Below are 26,046 nucleotides of genomic sequence, written 5' to 3'. Positions count from 1 at the left end.
ACAGACATGCAATAACGTGCAAGCTGACTGCGCATGCGGGTTACTGCGGCCCTGAAGCGGCTCGGGCGCATGCGCCAGACCCAGAGTCGTTTCACGCAGGCAAGGCTATGGCGCATGCGCGCAGCCCTTATGCCCTATAGTCTCTCCCTAGTGCGCCTGCGCTACAGCCCCTGTGCGTGTCTCTCTCTCTCTGGCGGCTTCGTCACCACCATTTTGTCCTAGGTTTGCGGCTCTTGCTTGCGCGCGTGAGAGCCGGAGCAGCAGCGGCGTCATGGCGGAGAGTCAGTCAGCAGCCGGGCTAGGGGAGTGTGCGCCCCTGGGCGGGGCGGCTCCCCCAGGCTCGGAGTCCGAGACCCGGCGGCTGAGCGAGCTGCGGGTGATCGACCTGAGGGCCGAGCTCAAGCGCCGCAACCTGGACAGCGGCGGCAACAAGAGCGTCCTGATGGAGCGGCTCAGGAAGGTGAGGGAGCGAGGGAGACAGCGGGGGAGGGGCGCTGAGGCGCGCTTTCCCGGGCTTGGGAGACACACCGGTGAGAAAATGGCGCCAAGTGGAGAGCGAGAGGCGTCACGTGATTCCACCGGGCCCGGCGCGAGCTGTTCCTGCAGCGCCCTGGAGCGTTCGGTGCAGATCACGTGTTCTCCCCTCCTCCCCAGGCCTTATGGTCTCGAGCCCCGCCCCGCAGACCGTCCCATTCGTGCACATGGCGCCTGCTGGCTCAGACCTCGGGTCCCGTGTCCGAGTCTCTGTCCGCAGTCAGGGGACACGTGTGCGGTGTTTATTGCAGACCTTAAATACTACGAGGCCGGATGGTGGGAGCAGAGTGGGCGACACGTGGCTGGGAGTGTAGTGGCAACAGTGACCAAAGCCATCCTTGGCTGCCGTTCTCCACTGCCTTGAAACGGAGATCCTGTCATTCATCTGATCACGTGGGGGCAATGGGAGGGGTGGGTGAGTAGGGAGATGGGGGTGCGTTCTAGGAAGCACTGGCACACATTTTGCTTTTTCACCGGTGCCTGGGAATTTTTGGTGTTTCACTGTCATTTGGTCTCACTTGTATTGCATACAAGGTTCTAGTGACAGCATTTTTCTCTCTTGTGTGTTTATTATCCAAGACCAACAGTACTCTCTAAATAAACAGTGGCTTTATATCTGTTTTCAATAGGCTATTGAGGATGAAGGGGGAAATCCTGATGAAATTCCAGTGGTGTCAGAGATAACTATCAAGAAAACACCAAAGAGAAGCAGTAAAGGTACAAGGGAGTTGAGAGAGGATATTTTTTCTTGGATCTTGCACCTACAAAACAGAATCTAGCTTCCCTTCCTTTACTTTCCCTGCTTTCCATCTGAAAAGTATTTGTGTCTTAATTTTGGCAGTGTGTGAATTTATGGTGCTGAATGGTTGAGTCAGATATAGCACAGACAGGAGTGCTGTAAGATAAAATATACGGTTTAGGCCAGTGCAGATAATCTTACCATCAATCTCTTGTGTTACTTACTCTCTTCCATACTTATGTGAGTGAGTTTCAGTCAGTCAGATATGATACCAAGTCCATCATTAGTGAATTGCACATTTTGTTCAGTATTAATCACAGGGCCATGCATAACTTGAGAATACTCCCAAACAAAGTTTATTGGATCGCTAATGAACGTTTCCTGAAAGACCAACTTAGAAAGGATTGAATTCTACTGCCAAGTCAATGAAAATTTATCACAATATTGTGTCTTTGCAGGAAGCTAGTTTGGCATTTTGTGATAAGTTTGCTAGCCCTGTCAGGTTGTGGACAAATGGGAAACAGGGTGAGACAACCAAATTAATTTACGCTTATGACCATATTCAGAATTTGAGACAAAGCCTCTAGAGGTGAAAGGTTAGGATGTTAACTTATTTCACCATGTAACCAAAATGTTAAAATTAAAATGCGTTACTCATTTGATGTGATAAATTTAATCAATATATATAAGCTCCCCCAACTTAGTCTGCAGCAGAAAGTTAATATATTCTTTTCATGTATTTTTCACGTTCCTGTTGATATATGGAGATGGCAACCAGCTACATGACAAATATAAAATAGCTGTTTGTGTGATGGAAGATGAAATCTCACAAGGAGTTTCTAAAGATTTTACATCAAATCGCACATTGAAGACTCAAACACAAACTTTTCAATATAAAATAAAGTGCTTCCAGGTGAAACTTAATTCAGTATATACTGTTCTCTCTGTTCTGCAAGGCAGAAGGGGAAGTCATTTAATAGGTGTCTACATGTGAAGACCACAAATGTAGTACTTCAAGTTAAAGTTTCATATGCCAGCTTTAGAATTCCTTATAGTTTTAAAACCTCTAAAGTTTGTAACAGTGATGCATTTGCATTGCTGTAGTTAAAGGGCTGTCACAGTTACCTTTAATTTCCTGTTTACCTGGAAAGCTTGCTTCAGATGTCAGATTTCAGAGTGGTAGCCGTGTTAGTCAGTATCAGCAAAAGGAAGGAGGAGTACTTATGGCATCTTAGAGACAAACAAATTTATTTAGGCATCAGCTTCTGATGGTATTTATAATTACAGAATACCAGATTTCACTTAAAACAAAAACAAGCCATTAGATTTCTAATGGTCAGAAGTCATTTTATGCTGTATATGAGAGAGATTTCTCTACTTCTGAAATTAGGGGTGGGTATTACTGCAACATAAATATTCTAAAGATAGAATCTGTTTTAGTACTAGAATTGTGTACAACAGGGATTTTAATAAGTTCTAACTTCTATTTAAATGCCTAATATAAAATTGTTAAAAGCTTTGAAGTGCGATAGATGTGGAGGAGTTGTTGGTGATGCACAAATACTCACCTAACAATAGTATGCTTGGCTCAGACCAGTGCTGTTAGTCACTCTTAACACTGGGAGGATTAAATTCACTTGTAAATTATTTTGGCTAATTTTTCCCTTCCCAGAAAATACCTAAAACATGATTGCAACATTTCAGCATGTTAATAGAATGAAAGTGTTCAAGCTGAGATGTTTCTCATTGTAGAAGGGCTATTTCTAAAACCTCTCTCCCTTTCTTGTTCTACTGTGCTTGTATTCTTTGAGGAAAATACACTTGTAAATATGTGAGAAATTATCTGTTTTCATGTGTTCCCTGTTGATCTGTGTTAGAACTGAAGTATGTTGTTTTAGTAATGTGTTACTTTTAATGTTACGGATCAAGTTGCTGAATGAATTCCTGAAGTAGTAAGACTTTTAGACAGATCGTTATAATCAACTTTTGAAAAGAGAAAATTAATAGTCTTTAAGATACTTAAACACTACAGTCATGCATAGTCAGCCTAAGGGTACTTTTAGCTTAGTCTTGTCAACTTACGTTTTGTTGACCATTCAGAACTTTTATTGTATAGCTTACAAAAAGAAATGTGATGTTTAGTGTTATAGGACTGTTGAAAATAAGGGAAAGTATGTTTCTTTTCTGTAAGAAACTGGATTTAATACCTATTTTAGGAAGAAACATCTAAAAAATAGCAGTGTATGAATTCATCATTCTAATAAACATAATGTTACTAGGGCGTAGACTAGAAGAAGAAGGAGTTGAAGATAATGGACTGGAGGAGGATTCTGGAGATGGGCAGGTATGTGAAACTACATTTGAGGTGAAAAAGAATAGTGCTGCATTCAAGTCACAATGACTATTATATATACTTTTTTTCTTTTTACAGGAGGATATTGAAGCAAGTTTGGATAACTTGCAGGATATTGACATGATGGATATTAGTGTGTTAGATGAAGCTGAAATAGATAATGGCAGTGCTGTAGATTGCGGAGAGGATTACAGTGCTGATAATATTCTTGACTCACTGTCTGATAGTAAAGAAAATGCTGATGCAGAAATGAAAGAACTTCCAGATCAGCCTACAGAATATGCTGTAGGTATCTTGGAGGCATCTCCACAGTTTTCAGAAATTAAAGAAGAATCAAGAGAAATACCAGTAGTGATGGTATGGATCTCTTACATGTGTGGAATCAGATTTTTTTTTTTTTTTTCAAATTAAATAGTGCACCATTATCTAAACAATAGCAGAAATAATTCGGGGATCTAAATTTTTATGGCCATTGATTTTTTTCTGTTTGTGGAAATAACATTCTTGATTTTAAAACATTTACTGTAGTTTTTGTTTGCATGCATCATATTGCTACCCACAGTAGTAGTAGTAGTCTAGAAAGCATAATTTTTATTAAATCTTTGAATTCTCTATTTTGCCTTCAGTTTACATTCCCATTTTCTCTTTTTTTCCCTTTGTTCTGGAGGGCAGTGAGGGATCCAAATGCTTTAGTTGATTGACTTCATAATTGCACAGTATGTTGCTTCTGGACTGATTCAGTGTATTTCAAATTTCTTGTAAGCTTTGGGGCTCCCATTCTGACATTTGGAATGTTTTCATGCTGGCTTTTTGTGCTTATCATCTGGTAATAGACTGCCATTCCAGCTTTGTCCATTACTGGTTGACGATAATCTTTCTCATGAATCTACAAGTTAAAACTCACTTGAAACATACAGTTGGGCAATGAAAGACAGTTGTTATTGCCCAGCCTCAGATAGGGAGTACAGATAGATATTACCTCTGACATGCATTGTCTCCAGCCTGGGTTATGGGAATCCAGGGAGCTGCTTTTGGTTCACTTTAGAAACAGCAGGAATAACGAAGAAAGTAGTTAAATAATTCAGATTTGATTATATTGTTACGGTAAAACTAATGAAGTCTGAGATTTTCCAAGCCGTATTTAAATAGATCAGCTTGTTTAGAAGTTTGACTTTCATGCTTTGTTTTGTAGCTGTGATTGAAAGGCAAATAAAAATGCCATATAGAATTTTCTGTTAACATTGAAAATGAAAGTGTATTTTTTTTAAAAACTCAGACTTTTAAAGTAGGCAAGCAGAGCCTGGAGACAGAGAGAGAGCTCATTGCCTGTCTTTCTATTTTTTTTTTAATGCAGTCATCTGTAACCATTTTTCACCTTTATGCTCTGTAGAATGCTAGCAAATACTTGCTTAATAGCCATTATCTGGAAAAAATCAGATAAAATATTTTGCCAACCTCAAAATTTCTCATTCAGGTTTCATTATCAATAAAGCTGTTATGAATCTTCTGTATAGAGTGACATTTTTCCTATTTATTCTTTTAGGCAGAAAGCGAGGACGCTGGAAACAGTTTAGAGGTTTCTTCTGATTTAACTGTAGTGAAGGTAAATTCTTTTTTTAATCTTAAATTTAATGTCAATAATGACATATGCTGTATAAAGAGCTTAGTTTTTGGTGGGCAAATACAAACACCTAATTCTTATATTCAGAAAACTTAGAATTTGTTTTTGTGATTCACTGTTATCATATTATGCATAGTAACAAAATTATGTACCTTTCCCTATGTTGAATTTGTCTGGTGATTGGAAGAATTGAGCCTTTTTTAATGCTTTGTTCCAAATAATTTACTGTCAAAATATAACTCATATACTTGGCTATATTTCATATACCATCAGACTTTTGTGTACACTCATTTCTATACTGTTCATTGTTACCATAATTGAGTGTGATATAAATTAAGTGAAACATAGGGCCTGGTTTTCAGAAGTCTGGAGGATCCTCAGCTCCCATTGACTTCAACAGGAGTTGTAGGTGACTTGTACTTCGGCAAATCAAATTTGTTGTAGTTACATAGTGTTGGGAAAATGGTATCTCTTACACAGGCACATGTATTTATAAAACTGTTGTCTGCTGATTTGTTTGTCTGTATTTTAAAGGTGCTAGAGTGAACAGTACAGTGTACACTTCAGCTGACTAATAGTGCTATTGTGATTTTTTTTCCCATCCTTTATATGATGGACGTGGCCATAGCTCTGTAATATGCTTTGAATGCCCACAAAAACACTAATGTGTGATTCCAAGTAGTCTTAGTTTTTTGTATTTATATTTTGTCTGTGGAAATTATAATGTACTTACCTTAAAATCTTACTCTAAAAATGATTGTTTTAAGGAATTTGTTTTAAAATCTAACTTTTTCAAGGTTTGTGAGAGTTAATAAAACTTACAGTAATTTTCCCCCATATTCTCTTTTGTAAATAACTTTAGCCAAGTGCAGCATCTTTAAATAGGATAGTGTTTTATAATATATGTATTTTTTCCTTATAGGAAATTGAAGAACTGCCTTTGAAGCCAGGTACTGTTTTGGGGGGAAGAAAATAAAAAGTTAAGCTATGAAATGGTTTCACTCTTGCACCAAATTCCTCTCGTACCCTTATTCATTTTATTTAACTGCATTACTATAGTGTGCACTATTCTAATGGTGCACAGTCCAGATCATTCAAGGATCATAGAGATTGGAAACCCAGTCATATCACCAGATCTGTGACAGTGTCATCTCTGTTATTTGAGAAATACATTCAGTGTGATAAAGTGGTTGCTTTAAAACCTCTTTTTAAGTAAATATGCTAATTAACCTAAGCCTTAAAACTTGAAGGTTCTGCATGCAAAACAGATCTTGTGATATCACACAGTACATTAACGCTGTAATTTTGAGTGGAGGAGTGCAGGTAGCGTAATACGATAGTAGGGAACTAAAAGAGTGCCTGGATTTCAGAAGAAGGAAGACAGAGTTTCTTCATGGAAATTTCATACAGATACTGTTCACTTTTCTGGACTGCAGACATACTCATGCGCCATCAGAAGATGTTCCGGTTTTCATGTTGGACTGTTCTGCTAAAAGAATTTCACAGGAATTTGGGAATTGCACTGTCAAAGAATTGATGCAGTCAGTTAAGCATCTTGGACTTTGGAAGCTAACTTAGGAAGAACTAGAACTCAACCTGAAGAAGACTGTCAAGGACGAGACAGAAGGTTTTGTGTTTAAGTTTATTGGGCATTTTTCTTCCATGTAGCTTTCAGGCTTTAATATAATAGTTTGCTAGACTGCAGATAGTTTAGAACTTTTAATATTTGTGTACATTAGGGTTTTCCAATCTCTGTGTAGCTTAGAACTTCTCTTGGTGTTAGTGTGGCAGCCATGCCAGTTCCACATTTGTGATTGCTTTATTTCCCTGGTGATTAAATTTTGTGCCATTCTATTCCTGTTAAATCCGTAGAAAATGAGAAAATACTCGAGATTTTGGGGGAAACTTGTAAATCTGAACCACTTAAAGAAGACATTTCCGAAGTGGAGCAGCCATATGCACAAGAAGCAAGTAACGCCGTGGCAGGCAAAAAGCTAGCAGAGGAAGAGGACGCACTTGCTGCCAGTCAGTCGGAGGAAGATGCTTTAGATTTGGACAGCAAGTCAGCACAAGATCTTTCAAGGAAGGAAGCAAAGAATTTAGTTGTAGCAAAAGGGGAGACAAGTGAACAGACAATAGATGAAGAGAAAATGGACTCTGAATCTTTAGTGGTAGAAAACATAAGTGATCAGAGTAGCAAACCATCACAAGGTCTGGAAGCCTCTAGTGGGGAAACAGCGGATAAAGATGCAGGTCCTGAAACCAAAGATAGTAAAGAAGATGCCAAGAAAACAGAAGACAAAGCTAATTCTGAAGAATCATCTGCTACTAAAGAGTCCTCTACCAATGAGGGCGGTGATCAGAAAAAGAGGTTTGTTTTTTCTCAGTTTTAGACCAGATGCTATCTTTTTTTATTGGTCATTAAGTGATGCAAATAAGCTGTTTCCTTCAATTGGCCAGCAAGACTGATGAAATTGTAGTCTATTCCTAAAGAATCTTTTATTTCTTCTTGTGCAATTTTTAACTGATGGTTTGATTTCCTTCCTTTCCTCAACCTTCAAAGGTTGTTTTCTTAAATTCTTCCTAATTTTTATCTTCTGGCAAACAGAATTAATTGTCTGTTTAAACATCTGACTTCCCACATACCAGATTTGAAAAGTTTGCAAAGGTGTCTTTTATTTCACAACTAATTTTCTGGTAGGTATTGAATTCTAGCACACATAATTAAGAGTTATTTTCACTTTTTCCTGGTTGAATAACACTGCTTTTTGTCTTTAGCTCTGTTGAGGATGCAGACACAAAGATGGTCTCAAAAGATGAGAAAGGTATGTTGTAAGATTAAGACTGATTTGGAAAAATGTTATAATGCTAAATCTTATTCTTCTACATCCATCAAAGATCCAAGGGAGTAATTGAGAACACATTTCAATTGCATTGTTTAGCCATGATTCTGCAAACGCTTAGGCATGTACTTAATTTTACTACAGTGCAATCCCATTGAAGTCAATGGGACTACTTGCAGTAGTAAAATTAAGTGCAGGTGTGTTTATAGGGCTGGGGTGCATCTTTGAAAATATAATTTTGGTGGTAAAAAGTTGCTTCCTACTTTTAATATAGGTTCTGATCATTGATAGTCTTGATTAGAAATGCAGTGAATCCTTGAGCTTTATGACAATTGAGGTTAGCTTTAGTGCATGGCAAACATTGATTCCATTTAAAGTTACTAACATAAGGTAGTATGTTCCATGGTACTATCCATTTTGATTTAATGTAATTCTATATTAAAACTTCTTGCTTATTTATTAAAACAAAGGCAGAGTTTTCAGAAATTTTATCTAATACTTCATGATAAGATTTATAACCTTTGTGGCACTCTTCCAAGGCATTCAAGTCTCCAACAATATTCTCCATTGTCTAGTAGAATCAGGCTTTCAGTAGATGAAAATTTCTTATACTTTCATTATTCTGCATGTCGTAAAAACATAAGAATGGCCATACTGGGTCAGACCAAAGGTCCGTCTAGCCCAGTATCCTGTCTTCCGACAGTGGCCAATGCCAGGTGCCCCAGAGGGAATGAACAGAACAGGTAATCAGTGATCCAGCCTCTGTCACCCATTCCCAGTTTCTGGCAAACAGAGGTGAGGGGCCTTGATATTAACCATATCATAACAATAGTTATGTCAAAAGAAATAGTGTATTTGAAACTTCATGTATTTAAAAGTGCTCAATATATTTAAGATCAAAATGGTCTGTAACTGAAGGAAATGGAGTTTCTAGGACAGTTGTTTTTCACTGCAACATTTTTCTGATACAGTAGTGATTTATTTTTCAATTAGGTCGTACAAGTAGCAGTTCTGGTAGAAATTTGTGGGTTAGTGGACTTTCCTCCTCTACCAGAGCTACAGACTTGAAGAACCTTTTCAGCAAATATGGAAAGGTATGTATTTTTTTATACAGTGCTTTTAAATGAAATGCAATTTTTTAAATTAAACAACTTATTAAAATTAAATGGTGACTTAAAATCTCGCTATTGTTTACATAATAATGAGCATCCTGTTGAAATAAATTCTGTCTTCTGCTTACTTGTGTGAAACTTTAAGAGGAAAATGGGAGTGAACTGGCTGTATGGGTGAACAGGCTAAGCTGGATAGCACATAGAGTTGTCAGTTACTGAGGGTCAGATTTCCAACGTCAGAGGCAAAGGGAGCTGGGCTCTTGGCTGCCTTTTATGCCTTTGAAAATCTCCCCCGAGAGGACAGTCTTCTATCAAAACATTCTCAGAAATATCCGGTAAAGTAATGCAATGGTTGCCCAGATTGACCCCTCCTCAGAGGATGTTCATGAGAGGTGGCATGCCGGTTAGAATACAGGAGTGGCAGAGCCGGGGATCTGGCACCTTCCACATCATAGTCACTGCTTCACTACCTGGTTATCCCCCTGAAATCTAATGCTGTCTCAAACACTTTTGGCTTAGGTGGTGATCTTTCCATAGTTGCTACTATGAGAAACCCAGACAGTGACAGCATGGTTCCTCCTGGAGCTTTTTAGTGTCAACAAGGAAGTGGAATCTGGAACAGCTGGTAGCCAGTTCTTCCCCCTCTCCTCAAATGGCTTTTCCCATTTATAGAAAAAAATTCACCAGGATGCTCTGAAAAGGTCAGCTGGTGGACTTCATGGATCCACTGCTATGTGAGAGGCAGTCGGAGAATATGTCTACACTGCTGTAGTGCTTCAGTGTAGACACCTACTACAGCAACAAGAGGGATTCTCTGGTTGCTGTAGTTAATCCACTTTCCTGAGACACAGTAGCTAGGTCAAGGAAGAATTCTTCCTTGGATCTAGCATGGTCTGTGCTGCGAGTTAGGTTTCCTTAAGTATATCACTCAGAGGTATGAATTTTTCATGCCCCTGAGCAACATAGTTGGTTGACCTAACTTTTCAGTTTAGACCCAACCCCAAGTCATTGAGGTTTTCCTGACTCAAATCATTCCTTATGTCATTTATCTCTTCAGAAAAGGTCAATTTTGAGTTGTTGAACATGCTTATAAATGTTCCAGTGAAAGTCGTACTACTGCAGATGTATTTTGAGATATATGTAAATGCTGCATTGTGTCACGGGATTAAATAAATTAGTTATGTTCATATGGAGATTTATGCCTTTAATTCTTTATATAATTTAAGTGAAGTATATTAACCATGTCATATTAGTGGTGATGTTAATAGGGCAATGCACTGATATTGGTCAGTGCTGCAGAGATGATGTTCATTTTGCAGTTATCACGTCACACTACATAAACCAAATTAGTGTTTTTGTATAAATTACTATAGTAGCACTATTTAAGTTTTTTGTATTAATTTTGATATTGTCAGGATGGAAACTCCAGCATAAGATTGCTTATTTCAGGAATACTAGAATATGCTCTAGAATTTTAAACTCTGGTCTTTTCAGTAATGTTGGCGCAGCCATTAGCATCAAGGGAAACACTGTTAGTATTTATACTTCACTATGATAAGTACAGTACTTCTCAACACAACATTTTTAGAATACTAATTGCCAAATTGGATACACCTCTGTTCCAAAATGTAACCCTGATGCCATTATCAAAATCTGGACAACTCAAGTCAGATCGTTTCTTAGAAGTGTTGTAAGCTCTTTGGGGCAGGTACTGTCTTTTTTGTTCTGTTTGTACAGCACCTGGCACTTTGGGGTCCTAGCCCATGTGTGGGCCTTCTAGACTTTATGATAATACAAATAATAAATAATGAAAATGGTGTTCCAATGTTCCTGGTACATGTGGCATAGCTGGCATTTTATTCTGCATACTAAATATGTTGTATCAATTAAGTGATAAATGGTGGATTCTCTGTAACTTGAAATCTTTAAATCATGATTTTGAGGACTTCTATAACTCAGCCAGAGGTTTGGGGTCTATTACTGGAGTGGGTAGGTGAGGGTCTGTGGCCTACAATGTGCTGGAGGTCAGACTAGATGATCATGATGATTCCTTCTGACCTTAAAATCTGAGTCAGAGTTTATGAGACTGTATGGTTGAAGGTGTTGCAAAAACAATAATAAAAAAATACCATTTCTTAAAGGTGGTTGGTGCAAAAGTGGTGACTAATGCTCGCAGTCCTGGGGCTCGTTGTTACGGTTTTGTTACAATGTCAACATCTGAGGAAGCCACCAAATGTATTGGTCACCTCCACAGAACAGAGTTACATGGGAAAATGATCTCTGTAGAAAAAGTAAGTGGTAATTTTCCAAGATGTATACCATAATGAAAATATAAGTGAGCATGCATTAATGACCTCAGACTTGTAATTGATTATATTTTTGACAAATACTATTCCAGGCAAAAAATGAACCAGCTGGGAAAAAACCTTCAGACAAAAAAGAAAGTGAAGCGAGGAAGGAAAGAGACAGGCACCATTCCACAGATTCCAAGTCTGAAAAGTAAAGTTGGTTTAAAAAACAAACGAACTGTGAAAGGCAAATAGTTTAACAGAATTTAGTTTTATTGATATTACTGTTTATAAAGTACCCAAACATGTTTTGTTGTTTCATGCTGCACCTAAAGTATTGATTGATATCAAGAAAGAATAAGCATTTTTATTGCATTGCACATCTTGCTTCATGGATCCTGTGTTTATGACCTTTAGAGTCCATGAAATGGAACTATCAAGAGGTTATAACCTGTAGTTGGTTTCTTTCTTTAAAAGTTCATAGATACCCCTTTTTGCAAACTTGTGTACCTGCTTCAGTTCAGTACTCTACATTTGATTTCACGGCCTCAGAGCTGTCTTGTTACCCTGGTACACACATTTCTGACTTAGTTATACAATTCCCTTTTAGTCATACAATTAAAAGTTAACTTGTGTGCATCAAGTCAGTCTTATAAGATCCATGTCTGATACCTCTTTAAAGTCAGAAAAGGTCTCATGTCTAATCTACACTGGCAAAGGTTTGCTGGTGTAACTGGAGTGTCAAATCCTCCTAGTGTAGATGCATATTTTATCAGAAATGTGCTTTTGCCAGTATAGCTTACACCAGTTCCTCAAATGAAATAAGCTATTCTTGCAAAGGTACTCTTGCTGATACAACTATTTCAGCATTAGGGCTTTTGCCCAAATAAAAATGTCAAAAATGATACTACTAATTGACATTATTATATTAGCAGAAGTTTCTAGTGTACACTTGGCCTTGCTTAGATTGCAGTTCATACTTCTGTTTCCAAATCCTAGATCTGCTTTCTCTTTTAAAGTGGTGCAAACTTTACTTCAATATCTTAGGCCTTCAGAGCGCGTCATGTCAGATTCCCGATCCCTGTAATGATCGTTCCCTTTCTTAGGCCTGACCAGCCTTGATAAATCTTGTACTACTTGAATGTGACAGTTCAGTACCACTTGCAGTAACTAACATCTGGAGCTGTGTTCAATATCACAATGATTGTTCCCTTTTGGAATTATTCATGCCCTTCAAGGATACTAGAAAGCGAGAAATAGTGTCTTCTGGAATGCTAGTATGCTAAATGTGTCAGACAAATAAGGTGACCAAGAATCCTCAGTGGCAGTAAAGCGCTGCGTAGTGTGGCTTTTCCTTCCATATTAGCTTAATGTAGTTATGTTGTTTTGGGCCCTGTATTGGTATCTCCTGATCTAGTTCTCCTGATCTAGTTAATTTTTATGTAAACCAGCATAGACACCATGGTCATCATGATTGTTTCATATATCTTGTCCTCATAAATGAAGTATTAAAGGGCCTTCCTGTAGTCTTAATGGAACTGGGTCAGCTCTCTAAATTTTCAAATCTTCCTGTTACTTAGGAAGCTTAATTGAAAGACTTATCTCAGTTTCTAAAAGGGCTGCTGGGATGGGTCATGAGATGTTTGCTAATATTTACTTTCCTGGGGGCATGATAGCCTCTACTGCTTATTTGAGGGGCATTCCATTTCACGGTATACTTGAGCTGTTTCTTATGGCAGAACATATTTTCAAAATCTTTTATCTTACTCTGGTTCATTCTGTATGGATGTCTGTGTTTTTAAATGGGAAAGTGAGCTATATATGAAGATTCATTATGGATTGATTTATTAACAATTTGGAAAACTTAATATTCAAAAGGATCACCTATTCTTTCTAATTTCTTTGGATCTTTTTAGCTTTCATATTCAGTCAGCTAAATTAAGGAAAATGTGTGCAACTATATGTTGCATTTAGGATTTGGCAAATTGGAAGAGCTTATGAAATTTCAGGTCTTGGATGTCTTCTGTGGTTCGTGCAGAAATCCAAAAGAAGTGGATTTGTATAGATAACTGTGTTCCTACGTACTGTGCTGTTAAAGCTCAGTTTATTTATAGGTCAGTCAGTATTAAAAAGGATGAGAAGACAGATAAAAATGATACTAAGAAAACAGAGAGAGATGGAAAAGATGAAAAAGAAGGAAAAGAGAAAGATGAACAGAAAACTACGTCCTCCAATCGCTCTAGGACTAGCAAATCAGGTAATGTAAGCTGCTTTCTAAATAGAGAACTATATTACAGACATGGTTCATATGGACAATTAAGTAACAAAAGATTGACTTTCCAAACATGCAGATAGATTAGATTAGATTGTCTTGCCTTATCCAGTGAAATCTGTGAGGAAAGTGATAAAACATGGAGAATTCTTCGGAAAAATTTTCATAATATTCAATACCCTGTGTTTTAAAAAGGAGTACAAATAGGGAACTGTTTGAGAACTGTTGATTCTTTGAAATTTAGACCTGTAATCTAAATATTTTTGGCAATTTAGTGTTTTCAAAATACTTGAAATTTGATGACATTTGTAGATAAATGCTTTTAGTTTTTTTAAGGATTTTTCTGTTCTGAACAAAGTATGTTTTTACATTGTAAAAAAGCTCACATATAGTATAAAATACATTTTAATTATGAAGGCCCAGCTAATTTAAATGTCTTTATTATTCTACTGAAGTTGTTACAATTTAGAATATCATATTCAGCTACAGATGGTATTCCAACACGTTTAAGATAAATGGTTGACATTAATTCATACAGCATTATGCTGTTTCTCTGTCAGACTCAACAGAGCAGCAGCTATTTGATTTAGGGCGTAATGGGTTTAGATTTATAAAACTGCAAAATCTGTGGAAAGAATAAAAATGTATGATTTTTGCATCCTTTTTTATTATCTGTGAAACTCTTGCTTTTGATTATACGCAGGAAGCAAATTTAGTCTAAAGCTTTGTGACAGAGTTCCTCCTCTGCCTTGGTGGGTCCTGCGCTTATTGGCAGATTTGCTCAACTCAGTGATCTCCCCCACAGTCTGGGTCAACTCCTCCTGTGTCTGATCAGGAGTTGGGAGGTTTGGGGGGAACCCGGGCCCACCCTCTACTCCGAGTTCCAGCCCAGGGCCCTATGGATTTGCAGCTGTCTATAGTGCCTCTTGTGACAGCTGTGTGACAGCTACACCTCCCTGGGCTACTTCCCCAAGGCCGCCTCCAAATACCTTCTTTATCCTCAGCTTCCTCCTGGTATCTGATAACGCTCGTACTCCTTAGTCCTCCAGCAGCACACCCTCTCAGTCTCAGCTCCTCATGTCTCTTACTCCCAGCTCCTCATACGCACTTCCTCTTCTCTGGCTCCTCCCCATCTGACTGGAAAGAGCTCCTTTTAAAACCCAGGTGCCCTGATTAGCCTGCCTCGATTGGCTGCAGGTGTTCTAATCAGCCTGTCTGCTTTAATTGGTTCTAGCAAGGTCCTGACTGCTCTAGTGCAGACCCTGCTCTGGTCACTCAGGGAACAGAAAACTAGTCACCCAGTGACCAGTATATTTGCTCTCTACCAGACTCCTGCACCCCACTGGCCTGGGTCTGTCACAGTATATAATCTGGTGCAGTTCATGGTCTGTCTTTTGAATGAGAAACATTTTAAGGTGCAAAAGTGGACTTAAATTTACTATTTTGAATTTTTCTTTGTCCTCTTCAAATAACATCAGAAGTCTTACTGTAATCTCCCATTTTTTTTGTTTCCCAAAGTTTGCAAAAGCATGCATTCTGAATTACTAATTTTATTAATACTCCATTTTCTTTTATATAAATCTCGTATTCAGGTTAAAAAAATTTAACCTCCAGCCTCTCACTTAAAAACAAAACAAAAAACAAAACAAAAACATAGTTCTGCTCTTGTAGTATTTGTAAAAAACGTCTAGGTATATTAGATTGTTCTTGCTACAGTTTGTTATATTCATTATACAATCTTTGGGTTTTTTGGTTAATTTTAGGAAGTCGAGGAATTGAAAGGACAGTAATAATGGATAAATCCAAAGGCGAACCAGTTATTAGTGTGAAAACCGCTACCACATCAAAAGAGAGAGTAAGTACAATTTCAGTAGAAAACTTATCGCTGAAAATAGATTTAAGCCAACTTTCCCTGTACCTCTGCAGAGTATTTGACTTGCATTTTGAAAATTGTGCTTGTTCTTCGTAAATAAGGAGATTTGGCTAGTAATATGACACTATATTGGTAAATGATTATGCCCTGTCTATGCTACAGCTTTCTTCGCTGCTACTTTAGGCAGAGTTGCACATATTTAATGGAACAAAGCCATTAAGACCTCATGCTGCCCCAGATATATAGTGTGGGGAGCAGTGGGTGTCACTGCACCTTTAAAGCGGTATGGTTTGTGTTGTACCAGAGACAAAACTAGCTGGCAGACTCACTCCCCAAAAATTGTAGCCAAATTATTGTTACTTCCTTCGGCTCTCTTCCTTCTAGTTCAGCTGCAAAGTGCCTACAATTATTTGCCTCTCTGGTAAGGAAGGGGGGATGATAGTGGTCGTATTTGTGGGCATTTATCGTATCTGGTCTCTGGAAATGTAATCCAAACACTTTTATTCTGGTTCATGTATTACTTTGATTAAATGCAGAATACTAAGAGCCAGGATCGCAAGTCAGAGAGCAAGGAGAAACAAGATATTTTATCATTTGATAAAATCAAAGAACAGCGAGAGCGTGAGCGACAGAGGCAGAGAGAACGAGAAATCAGAGAAACGGAGAGACGCCGGTGAGCTTAGTGTCATCACTAACCTGAGCATCGGGAGCCCCCCACGCCCGGACTTGCACCTCACTGAGCTCCAACCAGCTGCACCCTGACCCCACACCCCACCAAGCCCCACTCCCCCAGCACCCAGATCCTCTGCTGAGCCCCCTACACCCAGACCACCCCCATGCTGACCCATAACCACCTTGATCTGGAGTCCCCAGCAGAGTCCCATTCCCCCTGCACCCAGAACCCACCCCCAACGAACTCCTGTGCATCCAGATCCCCCAAGCGCCTGGACTCCCCACTACGCTGCTTGTACAGTGCTCCCTCCCCCTGTGGCTGAAGAGCGATTGGGCCAGGATATGGAGGAAGGGGTCATTACATGGGGAGCTGCTCCCCCTGTCCACCCAGTCCCTGTATATCCAGACCCCACCCAGAACCCCCCACCCCATCAAGCCTCACCTTCTGCAGCCAGACTGTCTCTCCCCCCCCACCCCCAGTGCAGAGCTTCCTGCAGCTGGGGGAGGTTTCTAGGGGTTGATCTGCCTGAACTGATGCGCCCGTGCTGCCAAGGAGGGGTGAGTGAGCATTGGTGCAGCTTCTCTTTGCTTCCCCCACAGAAACCATTTTTCTGCGGGATGCAAAGAGAATCTGCAGGGGGCATGTTTCTGCACATACACAGAATTCCTCCAGGAGTAAAATATGATGTCACTAAAACCTGATTGAACTATTAATTCAAATAATTCAGATTTGGCTCTTTGTTCTGATCACAAATTGTCTGCAGAAACGATGACTTTTTATGGGTTTGTGATTTATAGTGGTTTAGTGTACACTTTTTAACAAATTTATTTAGGCGTAGTGGGTTCTATATTGTGTATTCAATATTTAGAATGCAGTAAACTGTCCCTTATGCACCAACATGAATCATTTGGTGTAATAGAGAGAAGTTAAATGTATTCCTTCCTTGCTAATAGGGCAAAACTGGAATGTTTTTATGACTTTTTACCCTTACTGCTATGCAAGGGACAAATTTTCAGAGAACATGTTACAGGATCATTTATCCTCCTTTGAAAAATGGTTGCATTTATGTAGTAGCAAGAGATCATTATCCTGTGATAGCAGCAAAATGTTCTGTGGCACCTTATAGACTGACAGACGTATTGGAGCATGAGCTTTCATGGGTGAATACCCACTTTACTGTTCTGTTGACACAGTCTATTATGAAAATGACAATTTCGTATTGGAGCTATCTGTTACCTCATGCATAGTTACATTCAACTTCAAAGTTCAGTCTCCCGTATCTTTGCCCATTGTTCTGGGTTTATATTTTTCTAGTGCTATTTATTGCATGAGCTTTAATAGATTCAGAGGTAAATCTTTTGAACAGAAGCAGAAACTTTATTTGTTATTCAGTTAGGCATTTTCAAATTTTGCATTAAGCTTTGCTAAAATACCTTTGTTTTGACTTTGATTGTATTGAACTATCACCCTGAAGGGGAGAGGAAAGTTATTCCCTCCCTTCAATCGGGGAGTTGTGTTCCTGCTGGCTTTTCTTCCAGAAGAATGTAAAGAGGGACATAGAACTCTTCACCTTACAGGAAAGCATTTTCAAAACCACTCCCTGGGAAAGGGGTGTTATCCCTACTAAATTCTTGCCTCTCGGCTCGTGTGTATATTAAAATTATTTTAAGTGGCTATGATGTTTGTTTAATAGAAAACAAAGTCAGCTGGGTTATGGGAGAAGATCTAGGAAGCCTTAAAAAGATGTCACTTGAAGGTGTAGGGTACTCTTCAAAACCAACAAACTGCTACTTTCCCTTTTCAGAGAACGAGAACGGCGAGAGCGAGAGCAGCGTATTCACGCCATTCATGAACGGGATGAAAGACAGAGGCTTCAGAGAGAGCGTGACAGACTTGAATTTCAAAGGCAGCGGCTTGACAGAGAGCGTTTGGAGAGGGAGAGGCTGGAGAGAGAGAGGATGCATATTGAGCAAGAAAGGAGGAAGGAACAGGATCGGATACAGCGAGAAAGAGAAGAGCTGCGTCGTCAGCAAGAACAACTGCGCTATGAGCAAGAACGGCGATCTGCAATTAGAAGACCTTACGACACTGATGCGAGGTAAGTGATTGCGGTGAGATTCCAAATTGTAGAGTGTGTTTTGTAGCAGGAAGTTTAAGGCTGTAATCAGTGATTTTTTTTTATGCAATTAGTAAGAACTCTTCTTAGAACAGCTGCTAAACTTCTGAGCCCCACCACTGTTTCCAGCTCAGTTTGTTTATTTTATTCTAGTTAATTTGATGTTTTTAAATAAGCACAATCAGCAAAACACACAGATGTGTATTAATAAACTCACAAAGCAGTAAATGCACATCCAGAGTAGATTACAGAACGCAGTGCAGCCAAACAGCCACAGCGAATGATGTATTTCATACCTTTCTAAGGCATCCATTACCATGGGGTGTTAAGTGCAGCTACATGAATTAAAGTTACATCAATGATTCTGGAGGAGAAGGAATTCTTTTCTCTCCCAGCTCTTTGAAGCAGCCTTTTATCTACCCCTACCTTGACCCGTACAATGGTGGGAGTATCTTCTTCATTGGCATTAAAGCTGCTCTTTTCTGGGGAAGGACCTGAGCAAATCGTGTTTTTAAATAATAAATACGTTCACAGTAGTCTCACGGGTAAGTATTTGAATTTCAGTGGATACACGTTGCTGCCAAATCCCCCCTGAAGTGCTGCAATTTTTCCAACAGCAGGCGTCCCTGTTTCTGCTTCCCTGCTACGGCTGCAGCTGCTCCGGGAGGTTAACAGGCTGATTCCGATCCTGGTTTGGGTGGCAATAGGTCAGCTGGATCCTGGGGAGTAGGGTGGGTGGTAGTTGGGGTAGGTGTGTTTGAGCTGATGGCTTTATGCAGCCTGGCCTAGTGAGGATTGGGGCCTGGCTTTCTTCATGCCCAGCTCTGACCCAGACTGTCTGCTGCTGCATCCTGGCGGGTGGGGAGAGGGGGGCAATGTTCTTAATGAGTGGCAATCAGGAGCCCCATCCCATAGTGGCCCCCCACAGGTCCACTGTGGGGGAGGTATACTCAGTGGTTTGCGCGTTGGCCTGCTAAACCCAGGGTTGTGAGTTCAATCCTTGAGGGGGCCACTTAGGGATCTGGGGCAAAATCAGTCCAGGGAGATACTGCAGCTCTGGCAGATAAGGAGCTGAAAGTGTGTGTGAGGAGCCCTGGGTCAGGGTGAGACAGGACCCATCCCCCATTCCACTCCCCTCTGCCAGCGCAGGATCCCCCTTCCTCTCGCGTCCCGCCCCCCCATGCTCCAAGTGGATGATCCCATTCTGAGCTCCTTGTCAGCTAGTGCTGTGGTATCTCCCCCGGACCCACTGGGGGAGCCGTGTGGCAGGCTGAGCTGGGGCTCCTAATTGTTGTGCGTTATCAGTGCTGCCCCTTTTCGCTGCCAGACCCTCCCTGCCCCCCCACAACACACAAGCAGCTGAGTCCCCACTACCACCTCTCACCTGTAGGAAAAACCATGGTATTGGGCTAATTTCATGATTTCTGTGTGGTCCTTGAAATCTTGATTTACATATAAGACAAGAAGCATTTTAATCACTTGTGCCTTGCCAGCTTTTCACCTTGACTATCTGTCTGTTTCTGGGGCATGTATTCACAATAAACTTCAGTTTACATAGCTAGCTGAGTGCCCAGTGAGTTAAATTATATGGTTAGTGTCTTTTGCAATCTTAAGATTTTAGAATGTGAGTTAATACAATAGTCTATGATGTTAATTCCAAATGAATTCTTAACCAGGTACCCTGAACAATATTAATATTAATATTTGCAATCCAGCCACACACAGCTTTACAAATGATGATAGTGCTCTCAAATGTGTCTTGTCTGCTAGATATCAGTTCACCTTTGCAGTGTCTGTCTGTCTGGGACAGACACTGCAGGCTGATAGAGGAATATCAGAGTGAGTTGCCTGAATTTAACATGTTCTGAAAGCGGTTTCATACCTTTTTTTTTTTTTGATGATATACCTGAAATCTAGTCATCTTGGGACAAATTCAACCCTGGTTTGATTCTGGTGAAGTGCTCCGGGGGGGGGCGAGAGGGAGGGTGTTACAACAGGGATGAATTTTGCCCTCAGTCACCCACTCTTTTTGCCCTACTTAGTCACCTACATTCATGCAGAAATAAAAAATTGCCAGTTGGAAGCTGTGCTGCAATGTACATAATACCATGTGACAGCACTCAATTATTCCTTTGCCTTCTACAGAAACTAGATTCTCAAGGGAAGTTACACGAGGTGCTGTAGAAATTGTTGACTTGAATCATAAAACACAGATGTCAGAAGGATTAAATAGTCTTTCCTCTCTCATTTCAACATATGCTGAGATTAAGGTGTGTGCAGTATTGATGCAATTAGCTTCTTTTCTGAAATTGAAATGAGAAGTCAGTTTGGCACTTCAGGGATTTTAATTAGCATATCAAAAATACAACTGTTGAATGTTCAGCTTAACCCACAGGTTGCTTGAAGTGAGACTTGGTTTAGAAAGAGCAAGATGGAAAAATTATTGCTTCACATTGTATTAAATGTGCACTTCCTTACAGGCGAGATGACTCCTACTGGCCAGAGGCAAAGCGAATGGCGATGGATGATAGATACCATTCTGATTTTAGCCGCCAAGATCGCTTCCATGATTTTGATCACCGGGATCGTGGCCGATACCAAGACCATTCTGTGGATAGGTTAGTGATGTGTTTTTTCCTCCCATATTAGCTGAAATTAAGAAAAGACAAAATATTTAGTATCGTATCAGCTTTATTTGCTTGTAAAATAGTGCAAAAAAAGTAGGTATTAGAACTTATACGTTCTTATGGCTGTATGCGTGTCTGCTGCTTTCAAGCTTGTGTATGTTACTTATGAAAATATTGTCAGACTTTGAAAAAATGTTGTTTGCCAATGTGAAACTGAAAAGCATAGTGAACTTGTGTAAGGCGTGGAAATAAGCACCACAAGGAAAGCCACTTTCTGTACTATCCCACAAAGCATATGTGGAAATCTAGAACATCTAGATAACAACTGTACAGGATTAGCACTCCTGATTCCTAGCTCCTTGGCACAAGAGTAATGGAACTGCCTTTGCTTTTTTCGCTCTACAGATATTGCTGTTAAGGGTTTTGTTTTATGTTGTTTTTAAACTGCATTTGACGAAGGAATTCTTTGTGGGAACTGCCTCACTTTGATTATTTTCCAGCTGTTCATGTTTATGTGATGTTTATTGTGTACCCTTTCTTGGTCCCCATCCTTCCTTTCTGTCAGATCTGATACAGAGCTATCGCTTCAGGTGCTTTTGGCACATTTCAGTGATAGTGGCACATATCATTTTAGTGCCCTGGTATGTGTTTGTTTTGGTAAACCAGTTTCTGTAATCCTAATGTTATATTTCTAATGAAATAAGTATTACCATTGCCATACTTTACAGTGGAACAAATACCAGCATTCAATGTTGATTACTTCTTGGAAACCCCGGTGTAATTTAACTGGAAGATATCTCCATTGTTACTGAACTGCTCTCTTTTTTGCACCCCAGGAGAGAAGTTTCAAGGGCAGTGGCAGATCGAGATGGGCAGGTAGGTTAAGTTGAAACTCTTGCTTCATAAAAATGTGCATTTAGATAGCACCTTTCATTTGGAAGGATCCCAGGGCGCACGAGACTTAAATGCAGCCACCACTGGTATGAAACACAACAGCTGTTTAATAAACAACTGATTTCCCACACTGAATGTGCAATGCATAAATCAGTTGCTAACGATGGTAGTTGTCATAGATTAGGAAAAAACACATGTCTAAATGATTGAAGTTACCATATGGATTCTCTTTTTGTGGCTAGTTGATGAAAAGAAAGTGTGTTCTGTGTCAGAGATATTATCGGTAAATATAATGTGTAAGGTAATTATTCTGGCACTCTATCCATGAACAGCAAAGAACCCAGTGTCTTCAAGATAGCAAAATGGTTTATAGAAAATGCAAAGGTACCAAATGTAACCGTGCAACAAATATCACCTTTTTAAAAACATTGAGGTAGGGGCTGGATTGGTACTTTGGAAATTTAAGAATTCTGTTGATGCTTTACCAAAGTGGAAGAGTTGAACTGAGACTAGTTTATGTAAAGTTATTTGAACCTGGAGGAAGGAACTGAAGCAAAGGCAAATTGTTAAAGGGATTGGAGTAAAATTGCATTCCACAGAAATATTAATTCACAGAATGAGCCTTAGAGTAGTAAGGGAACCAGTGAAGAGTTTTGAAAGTTATTTGAAGGAGAAAATATTGCTCCAAGAGCTCACACAAAGTAGACAGTCGTAGACGGGCTGTGTGGAATCTTGTAAAAAAAAATGCTCTAGTGACTTGATAGGTTGTGGCACTAGCTAAATTCTGTTGACCAGCATTTACCAATTTGAGAGTAAGATTACAGCATTCCTGTGTGTCTTTCAGCATTATCCAGATGAGCGCCATGGAGGACCAGAACGTCATTCGCGGGACTCACGGGACAGTTGGGCTGCCTATGGGTCTGACAGAAGAATAAGCGAAGGGAGAACGATACCTCCACAGTCCCGGTTAGTACATGTAAATGAGGACAGTCATTCACTAGTGCCATGCTGTTCGAAACATCAAATGAACTCTCTGAAGATTCATAGTGGGAATCAGTTTTACAAGTGTAAATCCTCTCTCTAGATAGTTTCATCAAGGGTCTGTTTTCTTCTGGATGTGCAGTGAATTTACACATAGCTCCCCTCATAGACTTTTTGGATTCTCTGCAACTTGAGGTCTTCAAACCACAATTTGAGGACTTCAATAACTCAGATATAGGTTAGGGGTTTGTTATAGGAGTGGGCGGGTGAGATTCTGTGGCCTGCATTGTTCAGGAGGTTAGACTAGATGATCATCATGGTCTCTTCTTACCTTAAAGTCTGTGAGTCTATGAACAATCTTCCTAATTCGATTGTATCCACTGTAAATGTAGGATTTGCATAGATATAGCTTGGTAAATGATTTTAATAAGTTTATGTATGGCGTGTTGTGTTTGGCTTCACGGTTAGCTATCAAAGTGATAATGGACACACTTAGAAGATTTTCTTCCATTTTGTTTTTCTTTTGTTTTTTAAGAGATGGACGTGACTGGGGAGATCATGGTCGAAAGTTAGAGGGGCATCAAGATCGTTCATGGCAGGGCAGTACAGATGCAGTGATGGGACGGGATCATGAGAGATGGCAAGGTATACTTGCTGCTTAATAGTGTGATTGTGGTTTTTCTAGGCGTTACTGCTGTTGAACTTTTAGTGGTAGTTAAAACTCATACTAAGCTTTAAAAGCATTGCCAAGCAAGCAAAATTCTGGGAAGGTGTTGCTTTAAAAAAATAATGCTTTATTTTTATTTAAATGCTTTCCCCTTTATTGTAGGTGCTGATAGAGGCATCCCTGGTCAGTCCGGAACAGGCCATGTGATGAATCGAGGAGCAATATCGGGGTAAGAAGCTTCTGTGAAAGAGCTTTTCCTTTACTTCCTTTCCCTCTGCATGTTGTAATTGAATCAGTTGAGTAATGTTTCCATGATTTTATCTAGGGCATTTTATTTCAAAAATAAAAATCATTAAAAAAATGTAAATACTGCAAAATCACAGCAATGTTACAAATTTGCAATGAAGCTTAAAACACATATTTTAAAAAGTTTGACTTTGTTCCTAGGCGTGGAGGCTTCATGCAAAGTGGAAACCAGAGCCAAATAGTGCAGGCTAGTGGAGTGCCAGGAGCATTTGCAAACCAGGACAGAGCAAACAGACCCAGTGATCCCCGCTTCACCCATCGCTACTGAAATTTTTAACTTTCTCTGAATGCAAGATGGTGACAGTGGTGAATTCTGTTACCCAGGGTCACCTTGAATTTATGTAATTAAAAATCGGCCATATTGTAATTGAAAACTATGTGAACTCATTTGCTTTTTTGTAATAAATGTGTTTTTGTTCAAACACCACTTAAGTTTCTGTTAATGAAACATTCCATTTTTCATAAACAATAAAATTAGTTTACAGCTAACTTTCTTCTTTGTTTTCATGGTCTTTGGCCATTCTGTATCACAAGAGCAGTAGAAAAAAATGTGAATTTAAGAACGTAAGAGCGGCCATACTGGGTCGGCCCAGGTCCATCTAGCCCATTATCCTGTCTTCGTTCAGTGGCCAATGCCAGGTGCCCCAGAGGGAGCGAACAGAAGAGGTAATAATCAAGTGATCCATCCCCTGTCACCCATTCCCAGCTTCTGGCAAACGGAGGCTAAGGACACCATCCCTGTCCATCCTAGCTAATAGCCATTGATGGACCTATCCTCCATGAACATATCTGGTTCTTTTTTGAACCATTAAGTCATTTACTTAAATCTGCAGCAAAGTAACCATTCCTCTGAAAGCACAAGGAAATTGTGTGTGTTGTGTATATCTGAGAGAGCTATGTATTGGTACAGTACACTTACAGCTTCTTTAGGTGAAGAAAAAAAATAACTGCTACTCTTAGGGTATTTTTGTAACACCTTTAACCACAAGCAGGCCAGGGCATCTGTTTCATTTCATCTGGAAGATGGTGCACAGTGCTCTCTACCCAAAGGAGTTTGTTCCCTTGCTGACTGCTGCATTGACTGCACACATGCACAGCCCCCATTGTAGTCCTTGGAAGTGGCACACATCTCTAAGGGACATTGAGCCTTGGAGACTTTCATGGATTGCATTGCCAGCATCTGCCTCTGGGTTTTATTGGAGGTCTCCAAGTCAAATATTGAGCAAGCCTACTTCTGCTCAGCAGTGAGATCTGATGAGGTGATGCTAATGGCCAAAACTCCTGTAAACAGGCATGTCATCGCTGAAGTCAGAGGCTGATGTATTCTTCAGGGAACTTACGTGTCTGCAGGAGGAAAAAAGCCCCAAGTGCTTACAAGTGAAAACAAAAGCTAGGATGACAGTTCACATTCTAATTTCATAAGCCGTTAGCTCTAACACGCATGTGTTATATAGCAGGTCAGAATGGATGATTATAGGCCATACTAGTCTTAAAATCTGTGAATCTTGGTACGACTGAGTCACTCCTGCAGGGATGACTGAGTTAGCAGGAGTTAAGAGAATGGTCGATCAGCGAACACTCAAGTGCAGAGAGCAAAAAACCCCTTTTCAGTTTCTTTGGCCACTTCCTCTCTTTCATTCAATCTTTATATCTGAACTGATTCACCTTGGTATGGGGGCCAAGTTCATTGGAAGTAGAAATGAGGGGCCATATTGGAAAGTGCAATGGATGTTGCTCTTACGTTCTTCCCAGAGAATGGCAGTCTGAATACTGGTGGATATTCAGAGAGCAAGAAAGGTACGTCTTGTGAAAGCCAGGCCCTGTTCCCACAATTTGTTCTGCATGGGTGGGCACCTGAATGCTCCTTGAAGTCAATGGGATTCTCTGAGAGTGCAAGGATCAGATTGTGCAGGGCTAGTTGCAGGATCGGGGCATGTTGCTAATTTGTAAAGACAGGTCGAATGCAAACCCAGGTTGATGTTGAGTGTTTGAGCTGAATGTTTAACCTGTAGCCTAGGGCCTTCCTGCAGTAGAAAAAATTTCCGCTCACACGTGGTGAAGGGAGAAAATGACAATTGCATTTTAGCCCTTTTCCAACCTTTAAGTCATCAGAGAAGAGCTAAATGGAAAAAAGTTAACTTTTTGAA

The 26,046-nt window shown here is 39.9% G+C and overlaps 1 protein-coding gene across 2 annotated transcripts; it reads left to right on the top strand.

Moving 5' to 3' along the window:
- Positions 1-134: 134 nt before the first annotated feature.
- Positions 135-24,388, top strand: LOC116823370 (scaffold attachment factor B2-like). Of its 2 annotated transcripts, XM_032777892.2 has the most exons (21): positions 135-460; positions 1,164-1,251; positions 3,553-3,617; positions 3,705-3,983; positions 5,170-5,229; positions 6,170-6,197; positions 7,120-7,618; positions 8,026-8,072; positions 9,084-9,184; positions 11,344-11,493; positions 11,601-11,701; positions 13,605-13,747; positions 15,526-15,617; positions 16,172-16,308; positions 18,113-18,406; positions 20,905-21,042; positions 21,888-21,927; positions 22,790-22,911; positions 23,462-23,571; positions 23,756-23,822; positions 24,041-24,388. In XM_032777892.2, exons 1-21 carry the CDS (start codon positions 272-274, stop codon positions 24,165-24,167), a joined length of 2,877 nt encoding a protein of 958 aa, XP_032633783.1. In that variant the 5' UTR covers positions 135-271; the 3' UTR covers positions 24,168-24,388. The 2 variants fall into 2 exon arrangements, with proteins under 2 accessions (XP_032633783.1, XP_032633953.1); XM_032778062.2 differs by lacking the exon at positions 3,705-3,983 and having other exon boundaries at positions 138-460.
- Positions 24,389-26,046: the final 1,658 nt, after the last annotated feature.

This window comes from Chelonoidis abingdonii, chromosome 11, assembly GCF_003597395.2.
Source record: "Chelonoidis abingdonii isolate Lonesome George chromosome 11, CheloAbing_2.0, whole genome shotgun sequence".
In the NCBI taxonomy this organism is placed as follows: domain Eukaryota; kingdom Metazoa; phylum Chordata; order Testudines; family Testudinidae; genus Chelonoidis; species Chelonoidis abingdonii.
The sequence above is the reverse complement of the archived record's forward strand: the minus strand, read 5'-3'. Positions and strand labels throughout refer to the sequence as shown.

Excerpts from the sequence above, each read along its gene's own strand:
- LOC116823370 (XM_032777892.2), top strand. The coding sequence starts at position 272 with ATGGCGGAGAGTCAGTCAGCAGCCGGGCTAGGGGAGTGTGCGCCCCTG. Across the intron at positions 3,984-5,169 it reads GAGAAATACCAGTAGTGATG|GCAGAAAGCGAGGACGCTGG; the intron begins GTATGGATCTCT and ends TTATTCTTTTAG. Across the intron at positions 23,823-24,040 it reads AATCGAGGAGCAATATCGGG|GCGTGGAGGCTTCATGCAAA; the intron begins GTAAGAAGCTTC and ends CTTTGTTCCTAG.